Consider the following 17,117-nt stretch of genomic DNA (forward strand, 5'->3'; position numbering starts at 1 on the left):
CTTGTTGGCCCTGAAATATGTATATGTGTGTTTGCATAAGTTCATTCTGTATAATGTGTATATATATATATATATAATATATATGCATTCATACAGTGTATAGCAATGACTATGTACCTTCTCACCCTTCAAATTGTTGTCAGAGTGATTTTTCTAGAAAGCCATGCTACTCACTTGATCAAGATGAACATTCCCATTACCTAATTATAATAATAATGAGAGCTAATATGTACACATCTAAAATTTGCGATACAGAGAACACAGGCTGCAAACTTTTGGAGGGCGAGAGTCCTTCATATTTATCTTTATGTGTAAGGATGTGCACAGTTCTTGAGACTTAGCAGGTACTGGAACATTGGCTGTGTAAGTGAACAGAAACGTATACTTTCCTATTTCTGCTTTTGTCCATGTTTTTCTTTCTTTATAGATTAGAGGCTTGGTGACCAGCACACAGAGTAGAATTGATTTTCTGGTTTATAAGCCATATGATAAGAAGTAGTTGATCATAAGTCAGAATGGTTCAATGAGATAATAAAAGGGCATCGTTTACAGACCAATGACCGTGTGCCACATATTCTGTGAATGACTTCTTATTCTCATTTAATCTTCACAACAACCTTATGAAGTAGGCACTACTGTTAGCTCCATGCAGAGGTGACCTTCCTCAGTTCCAGCGTGTGAACCAAAGCAGTTCAAGTTCAGAGCCTGGGCCAGCTGACAAATGCTCGAGAAGACCCATGTTAACAAAATAGCTATTAAGAGTCACTACTTCCTGATGACTTAGAAATGTTGCAGGCATTGGGCAATGCTCGTTACACAGGCTCTTGTTTACTGCGTGGCTCTTGCTGTTCCCCCCCATCACATGACGTGCTCCAGCAGGTGCCCTGTCCCACCCGAGGACTTTGCTTACACACCTTTCTTATGGCACCTGTCATCTCCAAATCTCAGTTCCAGGGTCCCCTCCTCTGTGACACTCCTCCTGACTCCCCAGTTAGAGTTACATGGATCAGCTAGGATGCAAGAACTAGATAAGCTATGGGAGACATGCCAATTCCATCCTAAAAGGGTTCATCTTGGTCTCTCACATATGAGCACCCAACAATTTTTCTTTTAAAGTCCAAAGGTCAAGGGATGATGCCTGTGTGTCCTGTTAATGACAAAAGTTGAGTCTTGTTCCTGAAGTATGGCCACTCCGTCACTCAGCAGTTTTTGAGTGCTATTGCGTGTTGGGCATGATTCTCGGTGCTGGGACACCTGGCCCTTGGTGGAGCTTATGTATCATTAAGAGAGGCAGTGCCTGCAAGGAGAGGGGGTGGGTGAGAGCCTGCTATTTTTGATAGGGTGGTCAAGCAAAGTCTCTTGGAAGCAAGGACATTTGAGCAGCGACCTGAATAACGTGCAGAAGTGCACTGTGTATCCACTGGGGAAGCTCCAGGGTGAGTGTGGGGCAAAGACCTTGAGGAGGAGGAGCCTTGTCAGGTGCCAGGATGGCAGGGAACAGCAGCAGTAAAGAGATGGAGGGAAGGAGCCGAAGCCAGTGAGATCTAACGGGTATTCAGGACACTCAGCAGATCACTTTAGGCCCTGAAGAATGTCCGTGTGTGTTTATATAAGTTCCTTCTTGCATGCATATACATCATCCATTCATACAAACGTGTGGAATTTCGCTTTCAGATTGCCAAGTCCTCTTGGGCTCATTTACTTTTTATGTGATCAATATACCTGGTTCCTGTTGCCCCAAAGTCTATCTTTCAAGCCTTGCTTTTCTGCACAGAGGGTGTGCTCTGCCCTAATAGAGCCTTCGAAGTGAAACTCCAGCCCCTGGAGGCCCCTAGCTGGCTGGCCGCACTCAGCTGAGAGTGGAACAAGCTCGCAGGTACTGTTTCTTCGGACAGGTGCCTTTAATGAGCAAAACGGACAGCAGGTGGCGCTGCATTACTCTTTGTGAATCTTCACAAGGCGCCTGAGAGAAGGGGAGAAATTACTTGTGTGAATTGTTTCCCTTCTCTTGCTTGGTCTTCCTGTGCTGCAGGGAACAAGTGTGACTGAACACTGTGTGTGTGTGTGTGTGTGTGTGTGAGTGTGTGTCTCTCTGTGTGTGTCTGTGTGTGTCTCTGTGTGTGCTGATCAGTGACCTGCCTCTGGCATTTGTTCTGAAGACCTCCTCTGACCATCTAATTAAATATGGTGCATGTATCATATTGCTGTTTGTCTGAAAGGTTAAAAAAAATCTACCAGAAGAAATAAAAGAAATTCAAAGTGTGAAGATGAGATCCTACAACAGAGTCCCTCAAACTTCAGTGGGCATGAGAATCATACTCATCTGTTCAAGGCAGATTATGATGTCACACTGCCAGAAATTCTAATTCAATAGGTCTGGAAAGGGGCCCAGGACACTATATTTTTACCATGTAATTCTGGAGCAGGTGGCTCATTAACCACATTTTACAAAACTCAGGTCTGACATTCACTGGCCAATATAATCATTGTGTGAATAGTTACAAAGCTACACTGGTTTACAAGACACTGATCACTTTACCCTAAAATGGGGACAGAAAGACATCTGCAAAGGGCTCCTATGTAACGGGGTAGTTGAGAAGAGAGGTTCGGGAAGTATCGGAAAATCCACCTCATCTTTTTTATCACCTCCTATTCTGCAAGTTTGCACGATCTTCAGTGATTTTTTTTTTTCTTTTTCCTGCAAGACTGGCTGAGATAAGGGCAGATTTCTGAGCAGAAATCTGCATGTCCTTTCAATTCTCTGCTCCATCCAGTTGAAGGCAACCCTGGCTGCATCCCGTGTCTAATTAGTTTGCAAACTAGCAGAGCACAGTGAATATTCCTCAAGGAATTCTCAACTGTCAGGCTGCAACAGATTACTCAGCTGCCCCGAGAGAGCCTCCCCATCCTGGAAACATTACTGCAGGAACATCATCTCCATTTGCTTCTGATGACCTTTGCAAACCAGTATTTAAGAATTTCTGATTTAGAATCAAAGCACCTTTTTGAACTGGAAAGTGGAGGAAGTATGTGTTGAAGACAGGCCATGGGGTTTTCTGGAAGAGCCCTGGGTAGGGGGAAGGGGGTTGGATGAGAGGGGCAGAGGGCAGGCTTTGGCAAGCTGAGCTGAGTGGCTGCTCAGAACCCACTAAATTCAAATGCACAGGCTGCATCGTGATGATGGAAAATCAACCTTGGCCCGTTGACAGGGCACAGCATGAGTTGCTTGATAGAACCTTTGAGAAACAAAACATGCATTCCTCACATGATGGAGGAGAAAAACTAATTTCAGAGAAATGCAGTAACTCAGCTAGGAGTTCAGGCCAGCATCTGGACCTAACAACTCCCAACTCAGTCCAGTGCTCGTTTTTGTTTTTCCTACAAAGCCATATATCCCTTCACTATCCTGCCACCATGGCACTAAAAATTGCCATGTTACTCTCCGTATTTGAGAGCAGGGGGAATGTAAGTCAATTATGATTTTACCGTGACTTCCTCTTGGTGTAAAATAGTGTCAAGTCATAGTACTTCTCTAATCCTTGCTTTCCCCATATGAAAGGAAGGCCAAATGTTGCCCATCATGGTAGAGGTGTGAGAATAAGCAAAGAAGTTCATATGCACAGTAACGCACGATGGGCCCTTCAGGAGAGAAGCCCTAGCAAACATGTCAGGACCTGCTGGCACTGCTCATGCCAAGGCCTTTATATGTATGTGAATGAATGAACACTTTAAAAATAATCCTGCTTTCATATAGTTAGTATAAAAAGCTAATTCTTGTCCCCAAGACCAGGCTTAGAAAGGGGTCCCATGATAGGAGGGCTGCTCATCCAACCGCTTAACCCAAGATGAGTCTGACAAAATTAAAATCAGAACACAAAACTTTCCATTACAAATCACCTGCTACTGAGGTTGAGGTCAAATCACTTAAGCCATTCAATCAGGCTAATGAGATGAAAAAAATTGCAAGTGTACAAAGCAGCTCATTTCTTTCAGAAGTCATGGCTTCGGTAACCCTTCATCTGAAGCAGAGGCAAACTCTGTGCTCTTTTCCTTCCCAGGATTCAGTAAGCCCACGAGAGAACCAGGATAGGCAAGTTTCCCTCATGGGATATGATTATATGTAAGGTGAAGAAGAGTGCACAGGGCAACCAGGATGGGGAGCTATGGATGACTCTATGGGAAAAACCCTGAGAAACTGAGACGAAAAGCTGCTGTTGAATTTTAAATCAGTATTGACACCTGCTTAGAGTCCAGGGATGTTTAATACATATATGGGATATGGAATATAATAACTGTAATTCTTCAGGAGAGTAGATCTTTAACAAAAATCCGCCTTATAGAATAAGCTGTGCAGAAGGATAAGCTGCCAGGTAGGCAGCCATTCTCAGCAAATGTACTGGCATTTATGTTGTCATTTATTTTTGTTACTAATAACCAAGGTTTGTGACGTAGTTTTTAAATATTTTAGGATTAGTCTTAGGATATTATCACTTTTGTCCTTATAGATGCTGATATATAGAGAGGGATTATCTTTTAGTAAGAGGCAACTCCGGGAAGTCTATCTAGGACAGCTGAAAAGCAGCAGTCAGCCGGAAGAGAGCCTGGGAAATGCGTCTGGAACCTATGTAGTTGTACAGCCAGTACACTGCCTCTAACCTAAATGTTCACATTCCTTTGGGATGATGTGCAAAGATATGGAGGCGAATAAGGGCTGATGGAGACTTGGATCCTCTAACCGCAAGCCAGCACAGGCACTGATAATAAACTAGTGGCCAAGCGCTGGGATTCTGGAGGCAGGGAGACCTGAGTCTGAAGGCTGGCTCTGGCAGACAGTAGGTCTGCAACTTCAAATGGGTGATTTAAGCTTTCTGAACCTCACTGTTCTTTGTAAGGTAGTGTTTCTAACAGTGCCTACTTCACAGGGTTGTTTTGAAAAGGAAGATCATATACATAAAGGACATGTTTAGCACAAAGCCTGGCACACAGTAGGAGCTTAACAAACGTTAGCTGAAAAGGGGGATGTGGAGTTGGCATAGTGGGAATCTTGCAGAACTTTGTTTAAACTCAAAGAAGGATGGGCGTGTTTCTTTGAAGCACTTGGGTCCTGAGTGTACAGGAGATAAGGATTAAGAATGAGTGACAGGGCAGGAAACCTCAGTAAGGAACAATCTCTTGGGGACCCCTATATAGTATTATCCACCCACTGGATCACAGCAGCTTAACAAAAGAGATTCTACTTGGTACTTTCTGTGCTCAGTTTGGTTCAGTGAACAAAAGTCAGGTGAGAGGCATGGAATACTGCCTAGCCTTAATACTCCTGGCCTAGAACTTGGAATCTGAACGTGACCATTCATATAAAGGGGCTAACGTTCATTTAAAAGTAAGCCATTTATCCAGCAATCTAAACAAGTCCTATGCCTGTCTGGGGACACCCATACACCAAGCATAAGAGGCATTCATGGCAAACATTTTTACCAAACACAGCTTAGGAGATATCATTGTCTCATTAGGACACCTTTGAACTCCTCAATGGGGGAAAAGCTTTAATACTTTTTGAAACTATTTCTAAATGTAGTTTCCTTAACATTGTTTACCCTCTTTCCCTCTATGCCACCTTCTAGGACCAAATCATCACAGATCAAAGTCCAGGAAACATACTCCTTTTTAAAAAAAGGAACGAAAGTCTAAAAGAATTATTAATAATGAGATATAACATGGGAAGAGAAAAAAAATCAGATGGGGAGAAATTCCACTACTTGTGCTAATGGGGATTGTTCTCCAACATTTCTGACCAAAAAAAAAAAAAGAAAAAAACCCCCAAACCCCACCCCCCCAACAAATTCATATTCAATCAACTAGCCCAGCAAGCTGCTCAGGCCCAGCACAGACACAGGTATCGTCTCTCAGAAGCATCTGGAAGAGGCAGAGTCAGTGCAAGAGAACAATCTGAAGCAAACCAGAGTCCAGATCACTCAAAACTAAACCCTGGCTTCTTCTTGCTTTCTCCCCACTTGGTCCTCTCACTCTCCTTTCCTCTCCTGCTAAAAGGTAACTAGTGAGCTTCTTCTAGATAAGGGATTTTGGATTATATCTTTAAAAGGACACAATATCTAAACTATGTCATAAACCAACAACAGTAATAACATACAAGTTACATGTAAGTACAGGACGGCGCTGTCAGACCCCAGACTGTTGTCCACCTGCACGGTCACTCGGAAAATGCCCACATTGTGATAGACGTGTTTGATCCCATCTTCCATGGAGCTGAGGTTGACATAAGACACTGCGATGCCATCCCCGAAGTCCACTTGGATGAATGTCCTCTGGACGTCACCCTGAAAGACAACATCAGAGAAAGGGGAGTCGGAGGTGCTTGTCTGCAGCTCCTCTAGGGGTTGGGGCTTGTCTGAGCCCCGGGCTCAAAAGGCAGCCCGGTTCCCTCCGATAGATGGGAGCATCTGTCTGTGTGACAGGATCCCTGTGACATTCCTTGGCAGACAGGAGTTTACTAAGATGGATGCTCTCCAAATCTGAAGGGCACCAACTCCCAAAAGTTTCAAGATTTGGAAAATTAAGTGTTTGATTATCAGCTCCAATTTGATATTCAGTTTCTCTGAAGGCTTTGTTTACAGTCTGATCATCCACATGAATAAATGACTTACATACACAGTTTAAAAATTCAGCCTCCCTGATATAATCAAGGACCACTTCCCATGTGTTCTGGACCCCCAAATCCCCTTCTTTATATCTGGTTCCCTAACTGTGTTGGAGGAAGGACAGGAGACACCTTGCCTTACACATGATATGACATTAGACTCAGCCCTATTATTGTTTAAGATAATGATGGTTATTTTGTTTACATTTCAGCATTTTGTACTATCAAAATGATCTCACTTTATTCTTCACAGAATCTCAGTCTAGAGAAAAGTGGGCAATGTTTGTTCATTTTACAGATGAGGAAGCTGAAGTGAAGAAAGTTTTAACCATTTGCTCAGGGTTACCACAGCTAGTTCGCAGCAGTCTTGGGATTTGAACCCATCGCTCTGGACTTGGGTTTCATTCATTATAGGTGGGAAAAGCATTGACAGCTCCTCCCACCTCTAATCCTGTTGTCCCATTAACCAGCTGGATGACTTCATGCAAGTCATTTGGTCTCCTTTGGTCTCAGTTACCTAATCTGTGAAATGGGCATATGAATATCTTACCATCTTAACTCAAAGGTTGTTATAGAAGACATGTGAGTAATCAGTAATCTGTAAAATTCGATATCAAAATGAATGACTGTAAAAACAATGCAGCTGTAAAAGACTTGCTATATCCCTTTTAAAGCTTGACTGGAATCATATGATTCTAAATTTCCCACTAGTGGGCTTCCCTGGTGGCGCAGTGGTTGGGAGTCCGCCTACCGATGCAGGGGACACGGGTTCGTGCCCTGGTCTGGGAAGATCCCACATGCCACGGAGCGGCTGGGCCCATGAGCCATGGGCGCAGAGCCTGCGCGTCTGGAGTCTGTGCTCCGCAACGGGAGAGGCCACAACAGTGAGAGGCCCGCGTATCGCAAAAATAAATAAATAAATAAATAAATAAATTTCCCACTAGTAAGCAGGAGAAGATAAAGTCTGCTTTATAAAATCCCAAACCTGTAAAAAAATATATATATACCCTGTGGAATTAGTTGAGATTCTTAAGGAATAAAGTTTCTTAGAAAAACTGACAAAACCCAGCATCCCTCACAGACAGCCCATCCTTTAACAAGTTTTTTTGCTTGTTTTGGGGGTGGGGAAGAAAACAAAAAAACTTTGAAATAGAAATGTATTTTCAATTAAGTAAGGTTCATATGGTATCATATTTTTTGAAAAGGGCAAGTTTAAAATGCTGACATTTAAAAGATTAATTCATAGGGACAGGAAAAGCAATTCAAATCTTATGAATCTATGTGACCTACTCTTCTGATCTGTGTCCAGCCAAGCATTGTGTGAAGGGGTACACAGCAGCTAACCTTCAGTAAGGACTTGGGCAAAAATTCTCCCCTAGGGTGGGCAAAAGAAACTCCATTCAAAATTATGAAACAAATATCCACAAGCCCAGACATTGCACAATTACTTGAATTCCCTTTACTAATAAATATAAATGTCAGCCATTCTTGCTGACTTGTCCTTCATTTGGACAACCAAATTGCACTGATCAATTTCTCATTCTGTTTTTGGTCAGTTTCCTCCCACGTTTTCTGTATTTTCAACAGAGTTGCTGCCAGCGAATCCTGGGTTTGGGCATGGAGGAGGAACCCACCTTAAAATCTACTCACGTTATTTGGGACAAGTGTCTCAGGGAAATACCAGGAGTAGCTAGGCTTACCCAGGTTATCTATGGAATGAAACAAGCAACATAGTTTCTGAGAAAGACGTTGAGAGACAGACAGAGAGGGAAAGAGAGGTATAGAGTTCTTTGTGGAGACAGAGTGGACATCAGGTAGGGTCACCATTTGCAAGAAGAAAGAAGGGAGATCAGCCTCTCAGCTGATTCTACTTCGGCCTCCACAGAGAGAGAGCAGCTACCCTCGTGACTGGGGAAAGTACAGCTTTGGCTGCCACTGCTTGAGTCTACCTTGGCTTGCTCTTCCTGTCTGGTATTCACCACTCTCCTTGTGTGGCCCTGGACTTAGACCTCTTGTCAGTTCCTTGAAACTCCTCCCAAGTTCTGTCTGGATGTCCACTGTCTGTTGGCCTGACAGCATTCTTAATTCTCCACCGTGGACAATGTTCTCTGTGTACATCGCAGGTGAAAGGAGGGAGCCTCATGGCATTTGGACTAGTGCATTGGCAGGGCTGCCAATACAGTGGAGGAGCCAGGCTTTTAGAATATTAGGTCAGGTACAGGGATGGAGATATAGATATACAGATATATGTATATTAGGTTTACCACACATCTGAGAGCCCCAGTGGGTAAAGACATGGAATCCCCCAATCAGATGTGAGATCCCCAAGGCCTCCTGATGTGGGCGCAGGCCTCTGGGCTTGGTGCTCTTCACAGGAGAAGAAGGCATCCAGGGGCCAAGTCTGACCGCTGAAGGCGGCAGATTCACCCCTGCTTGTTGCAGCTTTGCCCACTTAAGTGGAACACACTGCATCTCGTGCCTTTGCCGTCAGGGGCTCTCAGGTGCTTGAAAAACCTAACACAGTTGTAGCTGCATCACTTTGGGGCTCACCTATCGTCAACCTCTGACTTCCTTGGGCTGCAATTACCATCTCAGGCAGGGATACCAACTGTTTTACAGAATAAGAAACAGGAGAAAGGGAAGAATTCCTAAGTCCTAGGTCACCGTTTGATTAGGTATGCCTGCCCCGCTTTAATGGGGTCATTCTTTCTTTCTTCTGGTCATTCATTAATTCGACCAATGACAGATATTTATGAGGTGTCTATCTTATGTCAGGTACTAAATGGAGAAAATGCTGTTAAGTAAATTATAACCAACCAAACAAAACAGATGTGGTCTGGGCTTTCTTGAGCGAAAAAACTACTGGTGAGACAGATGGACTTTAATAATCACAAAAATAAATAAAACGCTATTCTAGGGGATGATGTCAGAGGTCCATGGCATTGTAAGCTTGTACAGCAGGGAGAAGTAGAGAGCTGAAAATCTAACCCGATTGAGAACTTCAAGAAAGTCTTCAAGGGGCTTCCCTGGTGGCGCAGTGGTTAAGAATCCACCTGCCAATGCAGGGGACACAGACGGGTTCAAGCCCTAGTCCGGGAATACCCCACATGCGACGGAGTAACTAAGCCCGTGCACCACAACTGCTGTGGCCGTGAGCCACAAGTACTGAGCCGGTGCACCTAGAGACCATGCTCCACAACAAGAGAAGCCACCACAGTGAGAAGCCCATGCACTGCAATGAAGAGTAGCTCGCCACAACTAGAGAAAGCCTGCATGCAGCAATGAAGACCCAACACAGCCAAAAATAAATAAAATAAATAAATAAATAAATAAATAAATAGAAAGAAAGAAAGGCTTCAGGAAGAAGTGATATCTGAGCTGAAAAGGGCTGAAGGAAAGAAATTAACCAAATAAAGGACATGAGCGAGAGAGATGGAGGTGAGGAGTTCAGGCAATGGGAACAACAGGAACCAGGTGTGCAAGGGCTCTGTGGCAGAAGGGGGTGATACTGTTAAAGGCAGCTAACGATACAGGCACAGTAGAAACATGTGAAATTAGACTGGAGGGGAGACGATGACATTTTAGGATTTGGCGGCCAAGTTTCTGACTTCGATCTTTCTCCTAAGAGTGATGGGAAGACATCAGTGTTTGAAGCAGGGTGTGGGGGAAGATGGAATGATAATATTTTTAATTCAAAAAGATCATTCTGGCTACAATATGGAGGATGCACTGGAAGGAGGCCCAAGTATTCTGGGAAGCCAATTAGGCGATAGTTCAGGGTAGATGATAGGTAGATTGATATATGAGTTGCAACAGGAAATTACATTCACCTTCTTGCTAAATTAATTCCCATAGTTTATTGGTTTTGAAATCAATGAATCTCAGCCCTTGATATCAAAATCTCTTATAGAAATTAAAAGAAAAAAAAAGCTGATGTCCAGTTATCATCCAAGACCCACCTCCTGGTTTGGGACCTCTGGGGAGGATGCTTGGTCCTGCTGTGGCCTGAAAAAGGTCCACAGCTGATTCTGGGCTGCACCAAAGGTTGAGGCCCACTGGTTCAGACTGTTGAACGTTAGGTTTTCTTGTGACTTAACTCATCTAAAGATGAATACAGTACAACACAAGCTGATGCCATTCTTATTCCACCTTGGCACAATGGTGAAAGTTTTCCCAGGTTGTTTTAGGATTCTAAGTGCTAAGGATGTATTAATAGAGCCAGGAGTGGAAGAACTAAACTCACTGTTAGCAGCTGGTGCACAATCACAAAAGTTCCACGATACACTCGGTCAAGGTCAGTTATCTAGAAAAATGAGTTGCTGGATGATATGAAGGTAGTCTGTGTACAGGGCTGAGATGTACCCTTAAGGCCTGCATCTTCAGTACCTAACAGAGTGCTTGCAGATGATTCTTTTCTGTTCAATACATTTTGAGATTTTAAAAAAGAAAAAATAAATTTTGAATATTGTACATGTCTCCCATGCTTGTTCATTAAAGTGCTTTCTTATATATTATCTCATTTGGCTGTTAGGACCTTTGGGAGACACCAAGGGAAGATGTTATTTCTATTTGCTATACCAGGAGAACTGGAGCACAAACAGGTTAAACAAGATGCCAAAAGTCCCATAGCTGGTGAGAGGCTTAAAAACAGGTCTAAGATGATTTGTGGTTTAGCTTTATCCTTGCAGCTCAGTCCTTGTTGAGTTCCTTTCATTGGAATTTACTTGCAGTGCCTTTTAGAGTGAGAGAAAGGTGATAACAAAGGCAAGACTCACTTTCTTTTCTTGTTTAGACTCTATTCCTGGCTTTGACCGTTTCCCCCTCTGACAATATTTTTGCTTATAAGTGGAAAGATGGGCTGTTGTGAACTCCATACACTACCCTAATGTCTTCCCCCTGGTGAAGCAGTGTCATGTTCAAGCCATAAATAAGTTAGAGAATATGGGAAATGATAGGCATTCATAATCAGTAATCAGTAAAATCTTGTGTATCAAGAGGTACTTCAATCTAATGACAAGTCATTCCCGAAACACATACTACGCTGGGAAATATCTAGACTGTCACATAAAATTCTTTAGACCTAATGCCATTTAGCCACATGCCCTAATATAGACACAGAACCGAGAGTACTAGCTCAAAAGAAGTGCCCAAGAAAGGCACAAAAGCCACGTGAAATCTACACAGGGATTCTCCAAGGGCAGCACTGGCTTCTGTAATAGAAAAACAAATATATCAAATGGCCACAATGAAGCCAAGATTAACCTGAGAAATGAAAGGTGTGTGAACCTATCAGGTCCTGTAACAGGGCTTCAGAGAAAAATGGGAAAACAAATGCTACAGTAACTCAACACTGACAGCCTCAGTCCAGAAATGAGACTCCAAGACCCACCTGAAGGCATTAGGGACCCACTGCAGATAGAAACTGGACTCGTTTGTCAGAGGCTGGTCCTTGCAAAGCTCGAGGGTGGGCCTGACTCAGGTTTTACTGAAATTCAGTCCTGGAAGGTGCCTTACAGTTTATGCAGCAAAAACTACATTGAAGTGAAACACCTATAGTATAACCTAGTTTTAAATGAATAAAATAACACAAGTACTTTAAGTCTGTATGTGTTTGCATGAGCATAAGTGTGCTGGTTAAAACAACCCAGCCTGTTAACACTGATTACCCCAGGGGTGAAGTGAAGTGAGGGGCAGCGGAAGATCAGCAGGGTTACAAGAGAAGAGTAAAGGAGGAGCAGTAAAGATTTCACCAAATTTAAAAGAATCGGTGGAGTAAGGGATAACATAAGAAACATCACAAAACACAATACCTTATCCCTACTGTTACTATAAACATTTAAATATTAAGTATATAGGAAATAACCAGGAGGTAACACAGACATTGGTTAGATTGATCATGAGATACAGCCGACTTTGGTCCTGGATTTCTATTGTTATTTTAATGTTTTTTGACCACAGTATTTGAACAAAGATATCACTAGGAGCATTAAATGACAGAAACAAAAATCAGACATTTCAGTCTTTCTTCTTATGGCTAAAGGTACTTGGGCAGGATGGGGAGTGTGAAATAAAAATAATCCACATTTTGGGAAGGTAAATTGGTGCAGCCACTATGGAAAACAGTATAGAGGTTCCTCAACAAACTAAAAATAGAGCTGCCATATGATCCAGCAATCCTACTCCTAGGCATATATCTGGACAAAGCTATAATTCAAAAAGATACATGCACCCCTATGTTCAGAGCAGCACTATTCATAATAGCCAAGGCATGGAAACAACTTAAATGTCCATCGACAGAGGAATGGATAAAGAAGATGTGGTACATATATACAGTGGAATACTACTCAGCCATAAAAAAGAATGAAATAATACCATTTGCAGCCACATGGATGGACCTAGAGATTATCATACTAAGTGAAGTAAGTCAGAAAGAGAAAGACAAATACCATATATCAGTTATATGTAGAATCTAAAATATGACACAGATGAACTTATCTATGAAACAGAAACAGACTCACAGACATAGAGAACAGACTTGTGGTTGCCAAGGGGGTGGGGGCTGGGGGAGTTTGGGAATAGCAGATGCAAGCTATTATATTGAATGGATAAACAATAAGGTCCTACTGTATAGTACGGGGAACTATATTTAACATCCTGTGATAAACCATAATAGAAAAGAATATGAAAAAGAATGTATATACATGTATAACTGAATCATTTTGGTGTACATCAGAAATTAACATAACAGTGTAAATCAACTATACTTCAATAAAATAAATTAGAAAAACAAAAAATAATCCAACTTTGCCTTGCATATCCTATTCCAGGATATGCGACTCAGGTTAGCAACTTTAGACTTAGACTGGCAAGGCTTTTTATAGCTGAGTCTCAAGAAGAAACAGAAAAGGAGATAACCATGGTATAATGTTGCTCTGGCCTCCAAAGAAGAGATTTTGTCAGCAGGTGGAAAGGAGTTCATGGAAAGAAGCGCTATCCCCCTTGTGCTTATTCAATAAGACCGACCTCTGGCATGTGACTTATTACATGAATTGTGCTAAGATTGTTCTAGAACATCCCCTGATGGTCACTAAGGGAAAAGAGAGAGAACATTTCTCAAAAGTTTTCTGCCCCAGAAATAACAACAGCATTTCTCTCTATAGTTTCTCATTGAATCTTTTTTTTTTGTTGTTATATATAGCATTTTATTTTTATATTTTTTAACATCTTTATTGGAGTATAATTGCTTTACAATGGTGTGTTAGTTTCTGCTTTATAACAAAGTGAATCAGCTATACATATACATATATCCCCATATATCCTCCCTCTTGCGTCTCCCTCCCACCCTCCCTATCCCACCCCTCTAGGTGGTCACAAAGCACCAATCTGATCTCCCTGTGTTATGTGACTGCTTCGGACTAGATATTTTACATTTGGTAGTGTATATATATGTCCATGCCACTCTCTCACTTCGTCCCAGCTTACCCTTCCCCCTCCCCGTGTCCTCAAGTCCATTCTCTACATCTGTGTCTTTATTCCTGTCATGCCCCTAGATTCTTCAGAACTCTTTTTTTTTTTAGATTCCATATATATGTGTTAGCATATGGTATTTGTTTTCCTCTTTCTGACTTACTTCACTCTGTATGACAGTCTCTAAGTCCATCCACCTCACTACAAATAATACAATTTTGTTTCTTCTTATGGCTGAGTAATATTTTATTGTATATATGTGCCACATCTTCTTTATCCATTTATCTGTAGATGGACACTTAGGTTGCTTCCATGTCCTGGCTATTGTAAATAGATCTGCAGTGAACACTGTGGTACATGTCTCTTTTTGAATTATGGTTTTCTCAGGGTATATGCCCAGCAGTGGGATTGCTGGGTCATATGGTAGTTCTATTTTTAGTTTTATAAGGAATCTCCATACTGTTCTCCCTAGTGGCTGTATCAATTTACATTCCCACCAACAGTGCAAGAGGGTTCCCTTTTCTCCACACACTCTCCAGCATTTATTGTTTCTAGATTTTTTGATGATGGCCATTCTGACTAGTGTGAGGTGATACCTCATTGTAGTTTTTCATTTCTCTAATGATTAGTGATGTTGAGCATCCTTTCATGTGTTTGTTGGGAATCTGTATATCTTCTTTGGAGAAATGACTACTTAGGTCTTCTGCCCATTTTTGGATTGGGTTGTTTGTTTTTTTGATATTGAGCTGCATGAGTTGCTTGCATATTTTGGAGATTAATCCTTTGTCAGTTGCTTCATTTGCAAATATTTTCTCCCATTGTGAGGGCTGTCTTTTCTTCTTGTTTATGGTTTCCTTTGCTGTGCAAAAGCTTTTAAGTTACATTAGGTCCCATTTATTTTTTTTTAATTTCCATTTCTCTAGGAGGTGGGTCAAAAAGGATCTTGCTGTGATTTATGTCACAGACTGTCCTGCCTATGTTTTCCTCTAAGAGTTTTACAGTGCCTGGCCTTACATTTAGGTCTTTAATCCATTTTGAGTTTATTTTTGTGTATGGTGTTAGGGAGTGCTCTAATTTCATAGTTTTACATGTAGCTGTCTAGTTTTCCCAGCAGCACTTATTGAAGAGGCTGTCTTTTCTCCATTGTATATTCTTGCCTCATTTATCAAAGATAAGGTGACCATATCTGTGTGGGTTTATCTCTGAGCTTTCTATCCTGTTCCACTGATCTATATTTCTATTTTTGTGCCAGTACCATACTGTCTTGATTACTGTAGCTTTGTAGTACAGTCTGAAGTCAGGGAGCCTGATTCCTCCAGCTCTGTTTTTCTTTCTCAAGATTGCTTTGGCTATTCGGGGTCTTTTGTCTTTCCATACTAATTGTAAAATCTTTTGTTCTAGTTCTGTGAAAAATGCCATTGGTAGTTTGATAGGGACTGCACTGAATCTGTAGATTGCTTTGGGTAGTAGAGTCATTTTCACAATGTTGATTCTTCTAATCCAAGAACATGGTATCTCTCTCTATCTGTTTGTATTATCTTTAATTTCTTTCATCAGTGTCATAGTTTTCTGCATACAGGTCTTTTGTCTCCTTAGGTAGGCTTATTCCTAGGTATTTTATTCTTTTTGTTGCAATGGTAAATGGGGGTGTTTCCTTAATTTCTCTTTCAGATTTTTCATCATTAATGTATAGGGATGCAAGAGATTTCTGTGCATTCATTTTGTATCCTGCTATTTTACCAAATTCATTGATTAGCTCTAGTAGTTTTCTGGTAACATCTTTAGGATTCTGTATGTATGGTATCATGTCACCTTCTGCAAACAGTGACAGCTTTACTTCTTCTTTTCTGATTTGGATTCCTTTTATTTCTTTTTCTTCTCCGACTGCTGTGGCTAAAACTTCCAAAAGTTCCAATAATAGTGGTGACTGTGGAAAACCTTGTCTTGTTTCTGATCTTAGAGGAAATGGTTTCAGTTTTTCATGATTGAGAATGATGTTGGCTGTGGGTTTGTCATATATGGCCTTTATTATGTTGAGGTCAGGTCCCTGTATGCCTACTTTCTAGAGGGTTTTTATCATAAATGGGTGTTGAATTTTGTCAAAAGCTTTTTCTGCATCTATTGAGATGATCATATGTTTTTTCTCCTTCAGTTTGTTGATATGGTGTATCACATTGATTGATTTGCGTATACTGAAGAATCCTTGCATTCCTGGGATAAATCCCACTTGATCATGATGTATGATCCTTTTAATGCACTGTTGGGTTCTGTTTGCTAGCGTTCTGTTGAGGATTTTTGCATCTATGTTCATCACTGATATTGGTCTGTAGTTCTCTTTCTTTGTGAAATCTTTGTCTGGTTTTGGTATCAGGGTGATGGTGGCCTCATAGAATGAGTTTGGGAGTGTTCCTCCCTCTGCTATATTTTGGAAGATTTTGAGAAGTATAGGTGTTAGCTCTTCTCTAAAAGTTCGATAGAATTCACCTGTGAAGCCATCTGGTCCTGGGCTTTTGTTTGTTGGAAGATTTTTAATCACAGTTTCAATTTCAGTGCTTGTGATTGGGCTGTTTATATTTTCTATTTCTTCCTGGTTCAGTCTCGGAAGGTTGTGCTTTACCTAGAATTCATCCATTTCTTCCAGGTTGTCCATTTTATTGGCACATAGTTGCTTGTAGTAATCTCTCATGATCCTTTGTATTTCTGCAGTGTCAGTTGTTACTTCTCCTTTTTCACTTCTAATTCTATTGACTTGAGTCTTCTCCCTTTTTTTCTTGATGAGTCTGGCTAATGGTTCATCTATCTTGTTTATCTTCTCAAAGAACCCGCTTTTAGTTTTACTGATCTTTGCTAACATTTCTTTCATTTCTTTTTCATTTATTTCTGATCTGATCTTTATGATTTCTTTCCTTCTGCTAACTTTGGGGTTTTTTTGTTCTTCTTTCTCTAATTGCTTTAGGTGTAAGGTTAGGTTGTTTATTAGAGATGTTTCTTGTTT

At 41.4% G+C, this 17,117-nt stretch overlaps 1 protein-coding gene across 4 annotated transcripts in view; it reads right to left on the reverse strand.

The window, feature by feature from the left end:
• SORCS1 (sortilin related VPS10 domain containing receptor 1) overlaps positions 1 to 17,117 on the reverse strand; it is a gene marked incomplete at both ends in the record, with an annotated part of 574,332 nt that overhangs the window by 52,462 nt on the left and 504,753 nt on the right. For all 4 annotated transcript variants that reach the window (XM_079705434.1, XM_079705435.1, XM_079705437.1 and 1 more), the window contains one exon: positions 6,149 to 6,335. In XM_079705434.1, coding sequence (XP_079561560.1) covers positions 6,149 to 6,335 — 187 coding nt within the window. The remainder of the gene's footprint in view (positions 1 to 6,148; positions 6,336 to 17,117) is intronic.

This window comes from Hyperoodon ampullatus, assembly GCF_949752795.1.
Source record: "Hyperoodon ampullatus genome assembly, chromosome: 1".
NCBI lineage: Eukaryota > Metazoa > Chordata > Mammalia > Artiodactyla > Ziphiidae > Hyperoodon > Hyperoodon ampullatus.